Below are 18,930 nucleotides of genomic sequence, written 5' to 3' on the forward strand. Positions count from 1 at the left end.
TTGGTGAGTTCAGCCTGATTTCTCCACAACTATTTCTCCCCAAATTTTGCGACTATTGTCTGATACAATGTACAATCCTATCTTATCTTTTCATTTTCATTTCTTGCAGACGCCAGACACGTTTCCTGTCTAGTACACCCAATGCTGCCCAACTGGTTTATCACAAGATACGACGTGAACACCACCATGGTGAGTTATTTTTCTCTATCGAAACTTCCTTGATCGCACATACATGTATTCTTTTGAAACTTCTCATCTCTGCAGCAGTGGCGGATCCAGAACTTTGGGAAAGAAGCGGGGGTGGGGGGCGCTGCCCCACCAATCAGAACTCATGATAGAGCCGAAGGTGCAATCCTGAAAATGAGGGGGAGGGTTCTCGGGATGACTCATGCGGGACCCCTAAATCCGCCACTGCTGTTCTGAATATTTCCACACTCGGCTCAGCTGACCTTTGAAAGGAGGACACTGTTAGCCCATACCCTATCTATGGTACTACATGTACATGTACATGTATATCGTTCTGGCAGCAAGAAAATGAGACGATCGGTCATGTCTGCCATGTTTTATGACGTCACACGCCACGTGCTTGGCGCAATGTGTCACGTGCTCATAACAAATTCTATCTCTGAACCAATCAGCCCTTGATACTGTGACATGTGATATGAATGATGAGGACCTTGACCCATAAAAACCCTAACGGCCAAATTAGAAAAGACGAAAAGGATGAAGTGGCGAGGGTTCCGAGTTCGAACCCGCTCGAGGAATATTTTTTTCTTTCTCTGTGACCTGTCTCGTCAATGAACATGTGTTTGTGCAGTCAAGTGAGACCTGTAGCTGGGTGTCTATCATGTTTCAAGTGCAGTTTGTCTTTTGGTGGTCGGGCGTTTATGTTTTCTGTCTTTGTCGTTTGGGTTTTAATGCATGCATGTCAGCTTTAAGTATGTTTTCGCGTGGTCACGAAGATGATAAATGTGAATAATGACACCAATGCATTGGCCCTGCGGTCACGTGGTGGCTTTCAAAGATATCCTTGTGTTGTCGGTAGGAAGCTGCTGAAAGCCGCACCAAACCAGCAGCAAACAAAAGACTTATGCTACTTAAAATCTCTTTCGGGAGCAGTAAGAATATCGTCACCATTGAGTTTTACCTATAGCTCCTATACAAGTATAAAGATGGTGTGCGAAGATAATTTTCGGCTATTTTGTTACCATTTTAATATCTAACTGTATGCGCCTGCTTAATCGCCTATTGTTATTGTCCTTCTGAAGGTATGTTGCAGGCAGCAGAAACAACTAAAATATCTAAAATCTAAATAACAAGGGAAAAGAAATGCGTTATAAAAATAAAATATAAAGAGTAAAAAAGAAAAAGAAAAATGTTGTCCACAACCGGATTCGAACTCACGACCTTTGGATCGAACATCGTATTCTCCCATTTCTGACGAGCGCTCTACCAACTGCTCTAAAGTTTCTAAGACTTCTGACGTCATGTATTTGTCGAAATCTGATTGGCTGAAAGTCCCTGTACAAATGTAAACTATAGTGCCCTAAAGGTTCAGGGAAAAAAATTTCGCTACCCGCCCTTTTCAGATGGACAGTTAGCCCATCTATCACTTCGATCTATCTACCGTAGCGGTCATGGCCAATTCTTTTTTCTTTCAGAAGCCCCGACGTCCTTTGAACTTTCAAGAAATGGTTGGGTTTGGTCAAGGGACTGGTATTGGATCTGATATATTATCATTGTTGTCACACCTTTTCGCTAAATATGTGGTCTTGAAAATGCTTGGTATTGCTCCTTGTGAGGTGTTACCCAACGTTAATGACGCCTGTCTGTATAAGTGGTACATACTTGACACCTATGGCGAAGGATGAGCCAGTTATTTTCGAGTTTGTACTTTGGGTGCATCTCGTTCCTCGGGTTGCATTGCGCCCGCGACCCCATAGGAGTTCCTGGTCTTGTCTCTTCGCCCCCAACCCCGATAAACTCTATGTACCGTGAACGAATGCTCATCAGGTCGACAGTTATTTGACGACGTAAATCCATCCATATTAACTGGCGCTGCGGCTGCGCTCAATAGACTCCGTTGGGGAGTCTGAGCCTGATAGGGTGTACCAGTCCAGCCGGTTATGTACGGTTGGTATGCTCTATGATATGGATCTCCAGCCACCTGTCAGCTAGGGGCAGACCCCAGTGTCTCAACCCTGGGTCTCAGAGGCGGTAACTTCTAGTCAGGCAGCGCGCTATGTCTGGTTAGGCGACATGGGTTACCAGGGCATCCACAGCCAAAATGGTTTGCACATGGAGGTCATCGCGACCGACTTGTGAGGGGGAAGAAGTGATGTCCATGGCGGTTTCAAATTGATCTGACGACCCCCGCGTCTTCTGGACAGGGAGGGGTTCATGTGGCCAAATCCTGTCAGCTAAATCCTATCGTTAGCATCGTTCGCGGTACATGGAAACCAAGGGCATGGAACCCTTTTTTGTCTTGGTTTAATATCTCTGAGGATTTCAATGATGATATATATATTTAGATCCACAGGTATAGTCGGTACGTGTGGCAACTCGCCACATGAACATTTTAAAAGTTTTTTTCGAGCATTGTTAAAAGTTATGAGAATAAATTTCTTCTTTGGACGTGTTTTTTTTACCAGAATGACAATCAAAAAATTTGTCACTTTCCCCATCCCCCACCCCAGCCCTAGAATAATATACAGACTAAATAGTATCTTTGGACTGTACTGGTAATATAGGTCAGTCACGAAAAATAACATATATATATATTGGACTGTACTGGTAATATAGGTCAGTCACGAAGAATAGAATATGTATTGGACTGTACTGGTAATATAGGTCAGTCACGAAAAATGAAATATATATTGGACTGTACTGGTAATATAGGTCGGTCACGAAGAATATAATGATATTGGACTGTACTGGTAATAGAGGTCAGTCAAAAAAAATATATATATTGGACTGTACTGGTAATATAGGTCAGTCACGAAAATATCTGAAAGTCTGTGCCCCATTGTTGACGAATATAATATCGTGAGGACTTTATCAATAGTCACGGTCCCTGGCCCCTCCCACATAAAAATCATTAGCAAGGTCACTGCAGGCAATAGCTTCAGCATTGTTATTGTATAAACATGTCTTAAACATTATAAACGGCCCTATTTGTGGGGTTACATTGGGTTCTTGCTGGGGTAATGATGTCCATGTCCGATTCTGCGTTTTGTGGACTTGTAAATCAGTCCAGCAGTGACATTGCGTTTTGTGGACATGTAAGTCTGTCCCGCAGTACCAAGTTCCACCCCAGCAATTACCAATAAGACCTGCACGTGACCTTAAAGTAAGCTATGCAAGTGTGGTCGAGACAAAACGCGATGTATGCATTGGAAGAAGGAAATCTGCGAAGAGTAGCTGGAACTGTCTGTCCAGCTCTCGTTTATGAAACAATGGGCGATTTGAAAGACGTCTCCTGAAAAGATCGCCCATTGTTCACTGAAGCAGCATTCGAATTGTCTCCAATTTTTTCAGGTGGATTGCTACATCTCGTGTGGCTTCGCTGTCCCGTCTCTAGAATCGAGCCAACGCGAACGAGGCCACTTCTGAGAGATAAATATTCAGGATGCCAGATTTGTGGAACACAATTGAGGTAAATGAGATAAAATTCGATAAGCTGGCTACAGTTGATGAAATGAGGCTTTAGGTCCGTCATCATGTGACTGACATTGGGACAAACCCGAGGCAGGTTGACCACCATTGCCTGACCACCATTGCCTGACAATTCAATTTAATTGATTCATCTTATTAGTGCCAATGATGCTGTCACAGACATAAACGTGTATAGACATATTACTGATATGCTATAATAGAAGATTTTTTTAAAAAACGTCGTGAAAAATGATCAAATACTTCAATTTCTTAAATCTTCCCTTTCTATTCCAGGCCAGTAGCCAAGAGCCATAATCAGGGAATAGCAGTTCCCAACGGAATTGACCCTTTTCTTGTTGTAATTCATGCTGTTAGCTCAGAATGGGTTGACACTCACCTGTTTTCGACCCTGAAAATTAAACATCGAACATTGTTACTCTTTGTTAAAAGTGAACCATGCAAAATATGTGCTTATTCCTGAAATCAATAGCACTTCATGTATGTACTCGCTGATCCAGAATATTGCTATTTCTTGTTCCGTTTTCAATGTGGCAAACCATTTACCGCATCTGAGCTATTTCACAGCACAAGAAGTGCAACATTACAACAATGGAGCTATTTCTTGATCACAGCAAAAATTTATTCTACATTGTTTTACTCAAATGATGCATGGATGAGCCTTATTGACATATTTGTTTTCAAGAGGAATTGGTTGTAGGTTTTCTTTCTTTTTTCTTAAGGCAGGCCTTATTTAACAGAAGGCCTATATTTTAGGTAGGATATTATTTATACTATAGGCCCATATCAGTTTTGAGATCAATTTCCTCTTGAAGACAATAAACGTCAATCGAGTCTCTGCACCATTTTGATTGGGCGGTTTTGGGCTAAAATACATTACAAGAGAATGCTCCATTGGTGTTAACAGAATTATGTCATTGTTTTGGTCAGCAATCAGTTCTTGCCACCTTGAAAGCGGTCACGGTTACTTACGACTTGTACATTGTTCAATTGTTATTATGCTATTGTCATTATCATTTGCCTTTGCCCCCCCCCCCCCCCCCATCCTTACCGACACTCACAGTGCACCACCCTCCATCCCATGCCCCGCATGCTCACTGACCCAACATCTGATCCCTTGACACGCTTGCTCAAGCGGCTCAAGCGGCGTCAGCAGTATCAACGTTGTGTTATTGTATTCCAAGTTTTGCATTATTCATATGTATGCCTAATAAATGTTGTCATATCATAACCTTCGTCTCTTGTCCTTCGGTCAATAAGTGTGCGGATCACTCCCAACAAGTTCGATTAACACACTACACTATCTTCACGTGCAACAATTTACGGTCAGCCTTTTCTGAGTCCGCATGCCGGCCACTAATTCTAAGTTTTGTGGTATATATTATATATTTGCCCAATAAAAGTTGCCATATCATCAGGCTTTGTCTCTTGTCCTTCGGTCTCTCAGCGTGGGGGACACTCTCGAAAAGTTAGATTTATGCACTTACCAAATGCACCTTCTTCACCAAAAATACCTCACGCCTGCGGTCGGGGACGAAATAGCCCAGAGTCTGTACCGTAACTTAATTTGCATACCGTTTCAACCCCGAATGAGATAGCCAACTTGTATGTAAGCAGTTTTTCCAAGCCTTGCGGAGACCAACGTCTATGTATGACGACAGTTCTGAAGAGCTCTGTCTGGTTTCCTATATCTGTAGAGTCCTCATGGTATCAATGATTGAGCCGATTTACGAATATCGCGTAACTGAACTTAAGGAGGATTTCAAGACACCACAGACCATCTTTCATACATCTTCGCTCTAAGGGCTTGGGAAATCTGCCTAGATAAATTTTTTTTACTGACAAAGTCCCATTTCTCCACTACTCACGGAAAATAACTGGCGCTCAATGTGTGTATCTATGTGTCCCTGGAGTTCGAAGGATGTGACATTACAGAGCGTCCGATTTAGTCTCGTAGAGACGCGAATTATTCCAGGACATTCAAACTTGTGTTGTATCCTATCCTTACGATGTATGGTTATCCCTACAGAGGTGCTAAAAGCCCTGTCTCTTTAGTATTGGATGACTGAGGCATCCTGCAGACAGTCCGCTGTACGCTCTTCGGGCAACGCGCCGCCCATATGGAATGCGACAAAACTGTACAGGAACCAGAATTGTCATGGGTCTGCACAAATTTTTTCAGATTCGATGGACATGATGGATATATGAATTTTGTTTGCACTTTACATACAGTGTATACATACGTAACCATTACACTCACTACGTTGTGTGAGTGATTAAAAAAATGTTATTCAAATATCTTAATTTGCCTTGGTCTGTTTTTTCTTATTTAGAATTCTGAGAATTACAGACTTTTATTTCTTCAAAATCAAGGTACTAAAATTTAATTTTTAAAATAAATTTCTTTATGAGCATATGCGGAAACTGTTTTTGGTCTAATATCACTTTAGATTTTATCAAAAACTCCACTAATAAAAAATTGAGAGCCAAAAAACGAGGTCTGTAAAGTCTTTGATCTGTAGAATAGACCCTGCCGAAAATTAGTGCCCAACGATGCACAGGGCCAAAGCACATGGTCTACAGGCATGCGCAATGCATGCAACAGTACAGTGTATCCGTTACCTCGACACAAATGATTTTTTATGCACGTTTTTCTTGAGAAAAAACGCTCAAAGAACTGATTGAATCTCGATTGTAGGAAGTAGAAATACACATAAAACACAAATATTTGGATTAAATTACCTGGACTGGTTGCTAGAACTTCCAATTAACATTTTTTCTTAGTTCTGAGCGCACAGTTGCCAAAAAATTCTGCGCCATGATGCGACACTTTTTTGGCGCACCTCCGGCACAAAAATCAAGGAATATTGCATCAGTGGTGAAAGAAACGAATCAAAATTAATGCATTGATGAGTTACGTCATCTTAGATATCAGCTTAACGCCATAAGATGCCTTTACTCGCGGAAAGAAACGTAAGATAGAGGGTTTTAGCGGAGAAGTTTTTATGCTCCCGCTCAGCAGCTCAGTGTATCTTCCACGAGGCAGACGATTTTGCACGAGACCACTGCGAAGGTTTTGAAGCCCCCGTGGAATGAAAATCGGTCGTGTGATGACGTCATCACTTGTTTAGCTTTGTCAGGTTGTGCCTTTGTCTTTGCAACTGCCCTGCACTGTGATCCATGAGAAAACTGGCAAAGCTTCAGAAATACATGTATTAATAAAAAAAAACCAGTGAAATTCCCGACTTTGGCAAGCCGTTTGTGACACAGATTCCTCCTGTCCTAAGTTACAACAGCAGGAGAGACGATGGCACAACCAACCTCCACCAGCTGGTTATCTGATTATGTTCGCTCTCTGGTGTCTCCGGTTGTGAAGTGCTACTGTCAAAACCCTTGATTTGTCTCGTCTATCGACAAGTCCACCAGAGGAAGTCTTTTCCCCGAGGATAGGTTACATTACTGTAAACTCGACCAGGAGCTGTCAGGATTGAAACAGACCAAGCTGCATAATCCAGTTTTCTAAGACGTAGACCGCCTCTGTTGTAACTGACATCTCTTTTTACAGGGACGCACAGTAGAACGCCAAAAAATAAACATACAAACTTATTTTTATCAATCATATTGCTTTATTTAGGTCACCATCTCCTTCAAAGTTATCACCTCTTGTAGCACAACATAAATTATCAATACCGTACTGTAAACACGAAGTGTTTGCTTGCAGTAAAATTCACATTATGGAAATACAATCAACAGAAATGATGTCCTGACAAGATTCTGATACACATCATTGAATGCCTGGTAACTTTCTATACGAAGTACACATTTAATTTAGACTTCAAAACTCTTAATTCATTTGTTCTGTTTGTCAGAGAACAACCATTAGCAACAGGGTTCCCAACCCGGGATAGAACAAATGAAAATAATTCACTGAATTCTCATCCAGAAAAACCAACAAGTCTCTCACTAAAACTTCTTAAACTAAATATTGTCAATGTCCACAAAGTCCGGATCCCATTCCTGTTGTTTCGTTTTAAAATCGTTCCGTTCCTTTGTGGATTTATCGAAGAAATAATCAAACGCATATTCCCTTCTTGCTCGATCATTCGAAAGCCATTCTTCACTGTTCTCGTATTGTTGGACCTGAAATTAAAAGCAGACGATTGAAGAATGAGATTTGATGTCAACAGTGCCATAATTTCATCCGGCTGGCATTTGTTTAGACCCACCTAGCAAGAATTCTATCAGAGATTACTGCCTCAGATCTTTCTTTACCAGAGGCCAGAGCTTGCAAAATCATGAGAAAAGAGACAGCTATAATTCCTTACTAGGCCCTATATATTTGATTTTTTGGTTAAAGAATAAAAAAACCCTTTTCAGCACCTGGTTTGACAAGATGCAAATATCTCTGCAAAAGAGTTTCCCATTTTCTTGGGGATTTTACAATACCCGAATGGAACATGCCCCTTGGAGTCTTCTTGTGTCCACCTGTGCGGAAGACAGCCCTGCCCAGCATATAAGAAAAACATCTTGGGACATAGTCTAGATGACTAACCTGCATTAGGAATTCATCATCCTCTCCCCGCAGTTCTAGACCAGTCACTTCGTTGAACAGCTCATATGTTGTTGGGACGTTGTGGACACCCTTCTTAGTGAAGAACTGAAACGAGAAGAAGCAGAAATACATCAATCCATTTCTCTTGGCAAGGATTTTATTCAGCAGTTTGGTAACCCAGTCTGACTGGGTCCCTATCGATGGTGAAGGACTAAGTTGACCCAGGTGACCTTAGCCTACACTACAGCATAGTCCTCTTCAGTTCACGGTCAAAGGTGGAGGCGCTGGGCCAAGATGGCACTGTACCAGACACCACCGTGATTTGCCAAACTGCAAAAACGCTGAACACCAAAGTAGAACCTCACAAAACATCCGACCGAATCTCACCTCAGAAACATTGCGACAATCCCGCAATAAAAACTCAAGCGAGTGTGGATGGTTTAGATCAACTGCTTGACTGACGTCGATGATGAAGACCTTCCCATGATGCCACAGTAGGTTGTACTCGCTGAAGTCGGCGTGGACGAGGTGACACTCGTTGTGGAGTTTCAGCAAAATCTGTAAGAAAAGATTTTGACCAATAAATTCGATTTCGAAAGGCAAGACATTCAACTCTAAATAGACGAGGGCCTAGTTGTTCAACTTAAGTTGACGTCATCTCCTTCAGTTAAGCCCTTAGACTTAACACCATCTCCTTCAGTTAAGCCCTTAGACTTAACACCATCTCCTTCAGTTAAGCCCTTGACTTAACACCAAGAAAAGTTAAGGCCAGCATCAGTGACAAAACTTGTTTTAAACAACCGGGCCCAGGCTGTCAAATCAGTCACAAGTCCCGACCGACTTTACATAACCTCAGTTGTAACTGAATCTTCGTTTCTTTGAATGTTATTTTTTACAGTTTCAGGAGGCACGATAGCAATGTCCTGTTCGCAAGCTCAGGACACAGATATTCCCCTCTCTCACCACCATTGATTATGATAAGACAAACTCTTTAAAATACCCTCATCAGCGCTCACAGTATCATTTGATTGAAGGTATTCTGGGGTCACCTCTTACCTCTTTTGTCTGATCATAGGCGTCCTCCCAGTCTTCAGTGGAAAAGTCGACATTTTTCAGTTTTGGTGCTGCCTTCTGGTTCTCACCGATGAAACTCATCACCAGAACGTGCTTCTTTAAAAGGAGAGGCTCGGGACAGTTCAGACCAGCACGCTTCAGTCTGAAACATTAGAATAGCTTAGTAAGCTTGTTGAAGAAAAAAAAGAAGGTTTTAGGAGACTTTTGATGTCTGGCCCCCTTGCTGGATAAGACTGTTGTGTTCGACTGGCTGTTAACCCTGCCCAACTACTGTTACATTATCCTAACATCCCAAGGTCCCAAGTGTTTTTGGGGAACGTCTGTTTTTCCCCTGTTCCTAATTAGTTGTTGATGACGTCATACAACTTAGTTACGTTGTGAAGTGCTTGCCAGGTTTGTTGCCAGGCATTTTTGTGCAGGTATATTTGACCTCTGACTCCTAATTCTGCATGCTGGTCACAAAAAGACAACAAATTTAACTCCCAACTCCTGCCTATAGCCCCCTTTAACATCCATTTGTACACTTCATATATTCAAATTTGCTCACCTTCTCAAATTAACTGTCTCCTTCTCAGCCCACAGCCGAATGATCTTCCTCGGATTCTGCTTCTTAAACTCGTCTTTTGAGAACCGGTAGTCACCGTTCACATATTTCGAACGTGTGTGGAACTCGTTCAAAGTTGTCTTGAAGACCTTAATCGCCACCTCTCTTGGCATTTTGACATTCATTGTGTTGTCATCGCTAGAAAGGAAACACGATATTCATAATTCAACTTATCTTAGGTGTGACAACATGAGTTGAGCTTTAAATACAGCAGACATTTTCTGTTAGTTTGCTAGCATCCCCAGACAGGACTCGCAATGAAGACGAAAGCCTGAACTAATTCACATCTGCTTCTCGGAACAGATCCTCGAGACCAAAACAGCCCACAGCTTATTGCTCAAGTTTCTCACCTTCCTCCATTAGCATGAAAGACAACCGCTTCCTTTCCAGTTGAGATGACGCCATTTATATCCTCGAGAACATCCGCATTAACAAGTTTGTACATGATCAGCCGGGTCCTTGGATCAACTGCTTGGTCCTGAAGTGGAGTAAAACAAAATTGGTTAAAATTTCATATCACTATATTCTGGTTGTGACTTTGTCCTCAAAGACTGACTTATCCTCCAGAAAATCAACATCAACAAGTTTGTAGATAATCAGTCAGGTTCTTGTCTCAACCGCTTGGTCCTAAAGTTGAATGAAATGAATATAGTTAAACTTTCCTATCAGGCATTCATGTTGTGACATTGTCCTTTGACCTAAAAGGGTTAAACTTACAGCAGTCGAGTTATCCTTCTTCTCGTGAAGTCGAGCGGCACGTTTCTCCTCAGCTTGAGAATGCCTCTTGAGCCGGTTGTAAACTTTGTTGGGAAGTTCCACGCCTTCTCCGCGGATGTCACCTGAGTAGAACTCGGGTGGGAACTGGAGGGAAGAAAAAGTAGATGCCGACATTATTGATTTCAGACTTGTTGAAATATGGCAGTGACCAGATTCGGTCAATACCCTAACCCGAGTATGTACGCTTTCTGGAGGTTTTTTTTTTGAAACGCACTGCGTTCATACTCAATGACCTGGCCTACATGATTTATCGATATGGTATGTAACAATGCCATGTGATCATAATACTCAAAACCTCCAGTAAAGATTGTGAATCGCAACACAAAGTGTTTTTTATGATGCCATCACGCAGACCATAGGTTGAACTTACATCCATGACTCTGCTGGCGTTCCTCCGTCCACAAATCTGAGCGTCGTGTTTAGACACGGCGTCCTTTCCTTTACCCAGGATGCCACTCTTCCCAAAATTGAAAATTGGATCTGAAAATAAACAGTTGAATTTGAAGGAGCAAGTTTTTCTGGTGTATTGTATGGCTTAAGTGGTCTCCTAACACCTCATATCATAGTTGAAGTACTCGGAGAAATACAAAAGTTTTTCACTTTTCGCCTTTTTTTACTATTTTCCCCAAATACAACTTGCGATCATTTAACCATAGCTTGTCTTGAAAGTAACTGCTTTATAAAGTATCTATAAGTGTATTCCGAATAAGGCAAGTACACAGGCTGTCAGTCATATGAAGCCACTGGCTGAGCTCGGAACCAAACCTATGGCGGCCATCTTGAATCCGAGTGGGAGAAAAATGGCCGCAGACAACACCAAGAATCCGGCCAAACAGTGGCTTAAAGCATAGTCGCATAGAACTGTGATACTTCTGTTGTGAGATTATTCAATTTGCTGACCTTTATCGCTTCGTTCACTGGGTTCATCACTGCCAGAACTGTCGTCATCATCATCGTGGTATGGATGAATCGTTCGGTAGTTGGAGAATGAAATGGATACTGGAAGTACAAGAAGTAATCAATCAATCAATCCATCAATCAATCATACATCCACCCTTCCAAAATTTTCAGCTGATATTTATTTATTCATAGCTCCCTGTTCGCAACATGAACGTCACTTATAGCGATCTTTGCGACTTGCTTTTTTTAATCTAGATTCAAAAACTGCGATGGAATCAAATTCAGATACACGACACGAAATGGGTCATGAATAAACTTGGCCATCCCTTCAATCAGGTGCAGAGACGACCTTGCTTTTTATCACAATTGACTCGGAGTCGGAGTACTGGTAGGTGAAATCGTTCGTGACCAAACCACGGACAAGTGCGCAACAACCAACCTGACACAGTGATATGTCTTAATATTTTTACCTTTGCTTTTCCCGTTATACTTCTCCTCCTCTATCTTAAGCATATCGTCATGCTCTTTATCAAACTGATGCTGCAACATCTGAGCCAGGAGAAGGTCGTCACTTGTTTCGTGTGCGTCCGAGGTCAGGAATTCTGACAAGTCGGCTTCACTGAAAGAATGAAGGAAAGAAAGGTTAACTGGCTGAGGATGCTCTTTTCCTTATTCCGATTTTTTGACAGTAGAGTTGTAACTGGAGCTAATGAGTGTGAAAACTGCTACTGGCAGTACAATTGTGACTGTTGCCAAAGACAGATGCGACAACTGCTCTGTGATTTTTGCCAATGACAGGAGAGGGGGGTTTGTGACTGAAGACAGCATCTGAAGTCAAAGATATGATCAGACAACTTGCGACTATGATAAAGTAGTTCCTGGTATGGGACTGTGTTTGAAGGCTTCTTTAGATGGTAGTCTCACCATCTCGGTTCAGATTGCCTCCAATTGATTGCCAGGCCCCCTTGTGCCAAACAGGGAACAGGTTTTAGCATGACAAGGCAAGGTAACGACTTACGGGTTGACGATCTCGATCTCCTCACGAAGTTCAACATGAACACGCTTGTCCTCCTCTTCACGTTGTATTTCCTTTGCAAGCTCTTCACTCATGACATCTTGTAGCGACACCGGCAGGTTTGATGGAGAGATACCCCAGGGTGATGTCCCCGTCGTGGGGGCTGGAGTGATTCCCTTGCCCCACGGGCAAGCCGGGTGGGCAGGCGCCGGATGTTCGACCAACAAAGAATCCATGTTTGAGGTTTTATTATCGGAAGTTTCGTTGTTTATGAATAAAGGCAGGGTTATCACAGTAAAACGCAGCACCTGAGAGCGTTATAATCAAATACCAAGGGCAAGAGAGACAGTTCAGCGTATGTTCAATACACGGATGGACTAGAAATGTCAACAACACCTGGATGGCTGGAAACAGCTGATCTAGCAAAATTTGATCCCCCTTCCCAACCAGTTTGGTTGGCAAATATAGGTTGAAATGGTGTACCAAGTCTTTATAAATGTTCCCTGGATGGTAATTTACTGTGTTACGACTCCTGATTACGTTTATTGGATTATGGGAGGAATTATTTCACGTTTTATTGGAGGTGTTGTGAAATCTGGCCAAAGCGAAATACCTGGTCGCTGACCTGCCGCGTACCTGCCCGTAGTGCATTTTGTAGACAGTAGTTTCACAAAGTGAAACCAGATGCCGCCACGTCAAATTGTAAATTGTCGCAGTACCAGTCAACCATGCTATTACTGTAAAACTAGTCAGGGGCCGTTGCGACTGCCAATGCGGCATGTCCGTGTGTCATCGGTTGTGACAGATCTTGGTTGTGTTTGGAATTCCAAATACGTATCTTCTGACAGCAGCAAACAAAAGAACAGTTTACAAGAACTTTTCAGGAAAACCTCTCCATTCGATCAAGAATTAGAATATAGTTCAACGCTGTCCCGGGAATGGAAACTTGTACAACACCATGACCAATGAACTTTTTTGTGAAAAGTATGAATACATTTCAGTCTAAATACATATATATGCATCTGTTTTATTCAATAGGTAGCATTCATACCTGAAATCATTTGGCATAGGCTTTTGATTGGAAAATCATGTCTTTCCCATGCAGTCTCACCTTGGAGTCTCACCGGAACACTGTCTGTCTTAACCAGATTGTGACTTTGTCTCTGACGTTGGTAACTACATGCCTGTTCATCCTCCAAGCTCATAGACTGGCCTTCTATCTATTTCTACTACAACTATGCATTACATAAAATATCCATTCTAATAGTTATCATATTCTGCCGACGCCGCGACGACACAGTCTAAAGCATAGACGGAGCATGGACGACGCAGTGTACCGGATGTTTTGCCTCAGAGCAACATTTGCAGCATTGGCATTGGCCACATGACATCCTCCCTCCGTCTGCGCATGCCTGGCAGCAGTTGCACCCACCAGAGCAACATGACTTCGTCTTTGGACAACAGGACGCTGGGCAGCATTTGCAGTCATCCGCACCCGAGCAATCCCTTCCCTCCGACACTGCAAGTGCACAACATCTGCAGTCATCGTTGCAGGAGCAACTTTTTGCCGCGTTCGTCATGGATACAGATGATTTCGCCTGGTAACATGAAACTGGGCAACAGTTGCCTTCAGCGCACGAGCAATCCCTCCCCGCCACCATTGCCTTGGCACAACATTTGCAATCGTCGCTGCATGAGTAATCTTTAACTGCGACTGTGACGACGAATGAATCATCCGTTGTCATCTTAGCTTGGTAGCACGAGGCAGGGCAGCAGTTGTCTTTGGCACAACCACAGGCAAGACCCAAGGCAGAGGTGCAACACTTGCAAGCGTCGCTGCAGCAGCAGGGCTGGGCTGTAAAGGGAAGAAGGACAATCAAGAATTACCCTATGGTACAAGCATATGCATGACACTAATAAGAACATCCACCATGTCCATCTGCCAATCCAGAGCGACGAATGCAGACAATGTTCCAGCGGTATTTCTTCAAAACGTAGAACAACCTGCTGACCAGCCAAGGTAATATTGCATGTTGTAATTGTTGCCAATAAAGAGATCAGATACTTTTGGAAATAAGCATTGCGGCAATTAGTGCTCAAAATCAGTTGAGGTATGAACAGCTACGAAACAGTCAAGACAGCTAAACCAACTTGATGTGATAGCTTGGTCAGGCCAATGCAAAGGGACCGGCCAAACACGATCTACACGTACAGCAGTCCGAAGTTATGAACATCAGTCCGGCACGCATGACACGGTCTGCACTGTGCTACGTAATACGGCCCACAAAGAAATGTTCTTTATGAAGCGGATCACGCAACGTAGTTCTGGTCCGTGTTACGTGATCAGCCAATAGAAACTGACCATCTGGAGTTCGATTCCCCAACCATACTTTGTCATCAGCCAGTGCGTCTCACAATAACCTAGAAAGTAGCAAAATATGGAATCCATCATTTCATTAATAGTTTGGGCCTAGTATAGAAGTACAATTATTATAGGTTATTATAATAAGTATATACAAATAGATAGTTGTTCTTCTGTACCAATGGGCTTGCGGAAGGATGTTGTTAATTTTCTTATAATTATCATCTCTGATGAGGTCGTGGAGATCATGGAATTGGGCTGTTGTCATACGAAAATATTGGAAGAATTTATCTTCATAGCTGAAGAGGGGTTTATGAGATGGTGGTACGCCCCGTATTTTTTCCCGGTCCATCCAAAGATCGTGAACCCAGTAATCGTTTCTCCTCTTTCGCTTCTGGCGCCTATGAAAGGCGTAGAGAAGCAAAATCTCTTCGGTATCTGATTCGCTTGAGTCCGTCGCCATTGCTGTGCAAAGCGATCAAGGAAGGCATGCGGACCAATGGACATAGTATTACGCCCGTATTACGCAACGCGTTACATATGCGCAGTGCGCTGCATGATAACGCACGTAATAACGCACTCAGTGGACACGGGCTAATGGGTTGGATCTGCTGCGCGTGCGTCAGGCTTTCCCACTCAAAGATATAAAACACTGATATGCTCCGATTGGGTCAGATGAGTTTTTGCTTGCAACGCGACAACATCGTAAATCCGACGTCTAGATCCTACTGCGTTGATCTATCTCCGAATCGAAATACAACCTTGCAATGGACAGCACAACAGGTAGGGCCCACTTTATTAGGTCTGCTTTCTGATCATGACCACACCCCAGGGTTCGGCAAGCCTGAACCGATGGCTTTAATGTCGGGAAGGGGTAAGGACCAAAATATGAATGCGCTGTTGTTCCACTCAAATGGTGAATGTGTCTGACACTGGGTCCGACTGACCTCGTGGCTGTGCGGACTCGTCCCTTACGGTGTCGGGTATCGTACAGGTCTCGGGCCTGCCCCTTCCCCATCCTCGAAAAACCAGGGACAGTCGTATCCTCCCCCTCGCACACGTTCGACCTGCAGACATAAGCTTAGTTGTTAGTTCCTAGTGTTGGCGTGGGATTGTACGAGGGACGAGGGATCATACGAGGTGAGAATGGTCAAAGCAGGATTTGAGGCTGTCCCCAGGCCCACACAAACTTGGCCAACTTCTTGCACAATGTCTTTTGCATGGTCAGCATAACTGTTACTGGAGCATGATCTATAGACACAGTAGATAGTGTGGCTATTCATAGATAGAAATATAAAAATTTTGAGAATCTTTTGTGAGGGGGCTATAATGAACAGGATGGACTTGACCATATCTGTTACGACCAACAAACATCTCAAACAGTGTTTTATATTTTGTCCATGATGTAGGATAATATAACCCCAAAGGTAACAAACAGGGTGCGGCTCATTTACAGCCAGCTATTATTAGTAACAGGTAACATTGACCCGCCTCAACAGTATATAGGGTGTGCTGAGGATTGCAGAGACACTAAATTAGGGAGGTTTGGGTCTTGGGATGGCCTTACAGCTCATGTCCGATTTTACAGCAGTCTTTCTTGCCACCTGTAAATAACAAGTGGACCCTTGAAAAAGTGTCCTTCACTGTTTGTCAAAGGCAATACTATTGTTTGTATTGCGAGTACTGTAAAATCCACCAGGAGCTGTTGTGATACCCTGTCTATCCTTGTTCCTGAATAGGGTATAGAGACAAAAAGGCTGCCAACCGAGTTTACGACAGATTGTCTCCTGAAGCGGAAGAAGTCCTCCATAGATGCAATGAGAGTGTGTTACTGCAAAATCCACTGACCAGGGGCTGTTGCAACCACCTATTAACTTCTCTGAATTTCCAGTGTTTTTTTTCTTTGCAGGCGATGTAATGAGGTGTTGTGGCGATCGCAGCGCTTGCTGTATAAGTAAGGGATGCACCGAAACGGGCTGCCAATGCGATGACGCGTGCGGTTGTTGCTGCTGCAATAGGAAGCGCGGTGTCTGCAATTGTGGCGACGTGACTCCGTGTTGCAAGGAGAAGGGGTGCGGAGGGCCGGGTGGTTGTTCATGCGGCGGGGGGTGCGAGTGCTGCTGCTGTGCACAACCAGCAACAGCTGGTACTTGTGGCCACAAATAGGTGGCGCAGCTTAGACGAGACGAAGTGTTGGCAGAATGAACGACTACAGACCTAATCGAGCAAGTTCGAATTTTCCTTAGACTTTAGCATCCATTATATGAAGGACCAACGCGATTTGGATCATCTTTGTCATACGGGTATGGACATCACATCTACTTGGACTGTATTTTTCCTTCAATCATAAAACAGCCACTTCGTTAAATAGGCAGGGATTCATAATGGCAATTCAGCTCATATTGACATCAGTGTTGTTCATCTGTAATTTTTTCGTCAAACATACAATAGTTTCTTTGTTAAATTGACTGGGACACATTTGTAATACCCCAACAAGCCTGATGAGGGCAATTCAGTCGGACCAAACTGATGACTAAAGCTCCATCAGTGAGGTTTTATCCGGCTCTCTGAATATGAGAAGAACATGTACCACTTGCGAGTATTGATCAAATCGATGCAATAACTGTAGTCTAGTAATAAAATTATCAAAACATACAACCATCTTTCGTTGGCTCATTAATCTCCTAGCATAGAAAGGTCAATACACCTTTCCAGAAATGGGGCGCTGAGTGTCCGAAATAGTGATGTCATGAGGGGAAACTAGGCCTAAGGCCGAAGTTACATAGACCTCATTCGTTCATTTACCACGAGTCACTTTCCGGGTTTTTCTTTCATTCCTCGGTGAATGCACGCCACAAGGCCGTGCATTCACAGGGGAAAGATAGCAAAAGGGGAAAATGAGTCCTGGGAAATGAACGAATGAGGTCCATGTAACTTCGGCCTTATGGTGGAGGGACAAAGGAGATAGTCATGGTTGACCAACACACTTGAATGCCTTTGACGGACAAGGGGAAAAATGTTAGTTCCAATGCAAGCCACCAATTTCGGGAAGCATGTATAAAACCTCCTTTTTCAGCCTTAAAGGAGGGGAGGGGAGGGGAGGGGAGGGGAGGGGAGTTGACCTACTATGATCTGGGAATTCGGTGGGCTACGGTGTTCATATTTAGTGTATTTTGGTTGTGTTTGGAATTCCAAATATGTATCTTCTGACGGCAGCAAACAAAACAGTTTACAATAACTTTTCAGGAAAACCTCTCCATTCGATCAAGAATTAGAATATAGTTCAACGCTGTCCCGGGAATGGAAATTTGTACAACACCATGACCAATGAACTTTTTTGTGAAAACAATGAATACATTTCAGTCTAAATACATATTTATGCATCTGTTTTATTCAATGGGTAGCATTCAATGTACCTGATGGAATCATTTGGCATAGGCTTTTGATTGGAAAATCATGTCTTTCCCATGCAGTCTCACCCGGGAATCTCACCGGAACACTGTCTGTCTTAACCAGATTGTGACTTTGTCCCTGACGTTGGTAAATGTGTTCATCCTCCAAGCTAATAGACTGGCCTTCTATCTATTTCTACTACAACTATGCACTACATAAAATATCCATTCTAATAGTTATCATATTCTGCCGACGCCGCGACGACACAGTCTAAAGCATAGACGGAGCATGGACGACGCAGTGTACCGGATGTTTTGCCTCAGAGCAACATTTGCAGCATTGGCATTGGCCACATGACATCCTCCCTCCGTCTGCGCATTCCTGGCAGCACTTGCACCCACCAGAGCAACATGACTTCATCTTTGGACAACAGGACGCTGGGCAGCATTTGCAGTCATCCGCACATGAGCAATCCCTTCCCTCCGACACTGCAAGTGCACAACATCTGCAGTCATCGTTGCAGGAGCAACTTTTTGCCGCGGTCGTCATGGATACGGATGATTTCGCCTGGTAACATGAAA

General features: G+C 43.2%; 1 protein-coding gene and 1 long non-coding RNA gene across 2 annotated transcripts; one reads left to right on the forward strand and one right to left on the reverse strand.

Moving 5' to 3' along the window:
* Window positions 1–7,281: 7,281 nt before the first annotated feature.
* On the reverse strand, window positions 7,282–13,218 carry LOC135503276 (serine/threonine-protein kinase RIO3-like). Its single transcript, XM_064796780.1, has 11 exons — window positions 12,598–13,218; window positions 12,050–12,198; window positions 11,580–11,678; window positions 11,050–11,159; window positions 10,620–10,763; window positions 10,253–10,380; window positions 9,846–10,040; window positions 9,281–9,440; window positions 8,612–8,782; window positions 8,225–8,329; window positions 7,282–7,812 (listed from the first exon to the last, which is right to left on the reverse strand). Exons 1-11 carry the CDS (start codon window positions 12,828–12,830, stop codon window positions 7,651–7,653), a joined length of 1,656 nt encoding a protein of 551 aa, XP_064652850.1. The 5' UTR covers window positions 12,831–13,218; the 3' UTR covers window positions 7,282–7,650.
* A 2,413-nt stretch (window positions 13,219–15,631) lies between these two features.
* LOC135503364 (uncharacterized) lies at window positions 15,632–17,614 on the forward strand. Its single transcript, XR_010449894.1, has 2 exons — window positions 15,632–15,739; window positions 16,866–17,614. It is a non-coding gene; the product is annotated as an uncharacterized LOC135503364 (long non-coding RNA).
* Window positions 17,615–18,930: the final 1,316 nt, after the last annotated feature.

Source organism: Lineus longissimus, chromosome 19, assembly GCF_910592395.1.
Source record: "Lineus longissimus chromosome 19, tnLinLong1.2, whole genome shotgun sequence".
Classification (NCBI taxonomy): Eukaryota; Metazoa; Nemertea; class Pilidiophora; order Heteronemertea; family Lineidae; genus Lineus; species Lineus longissimus.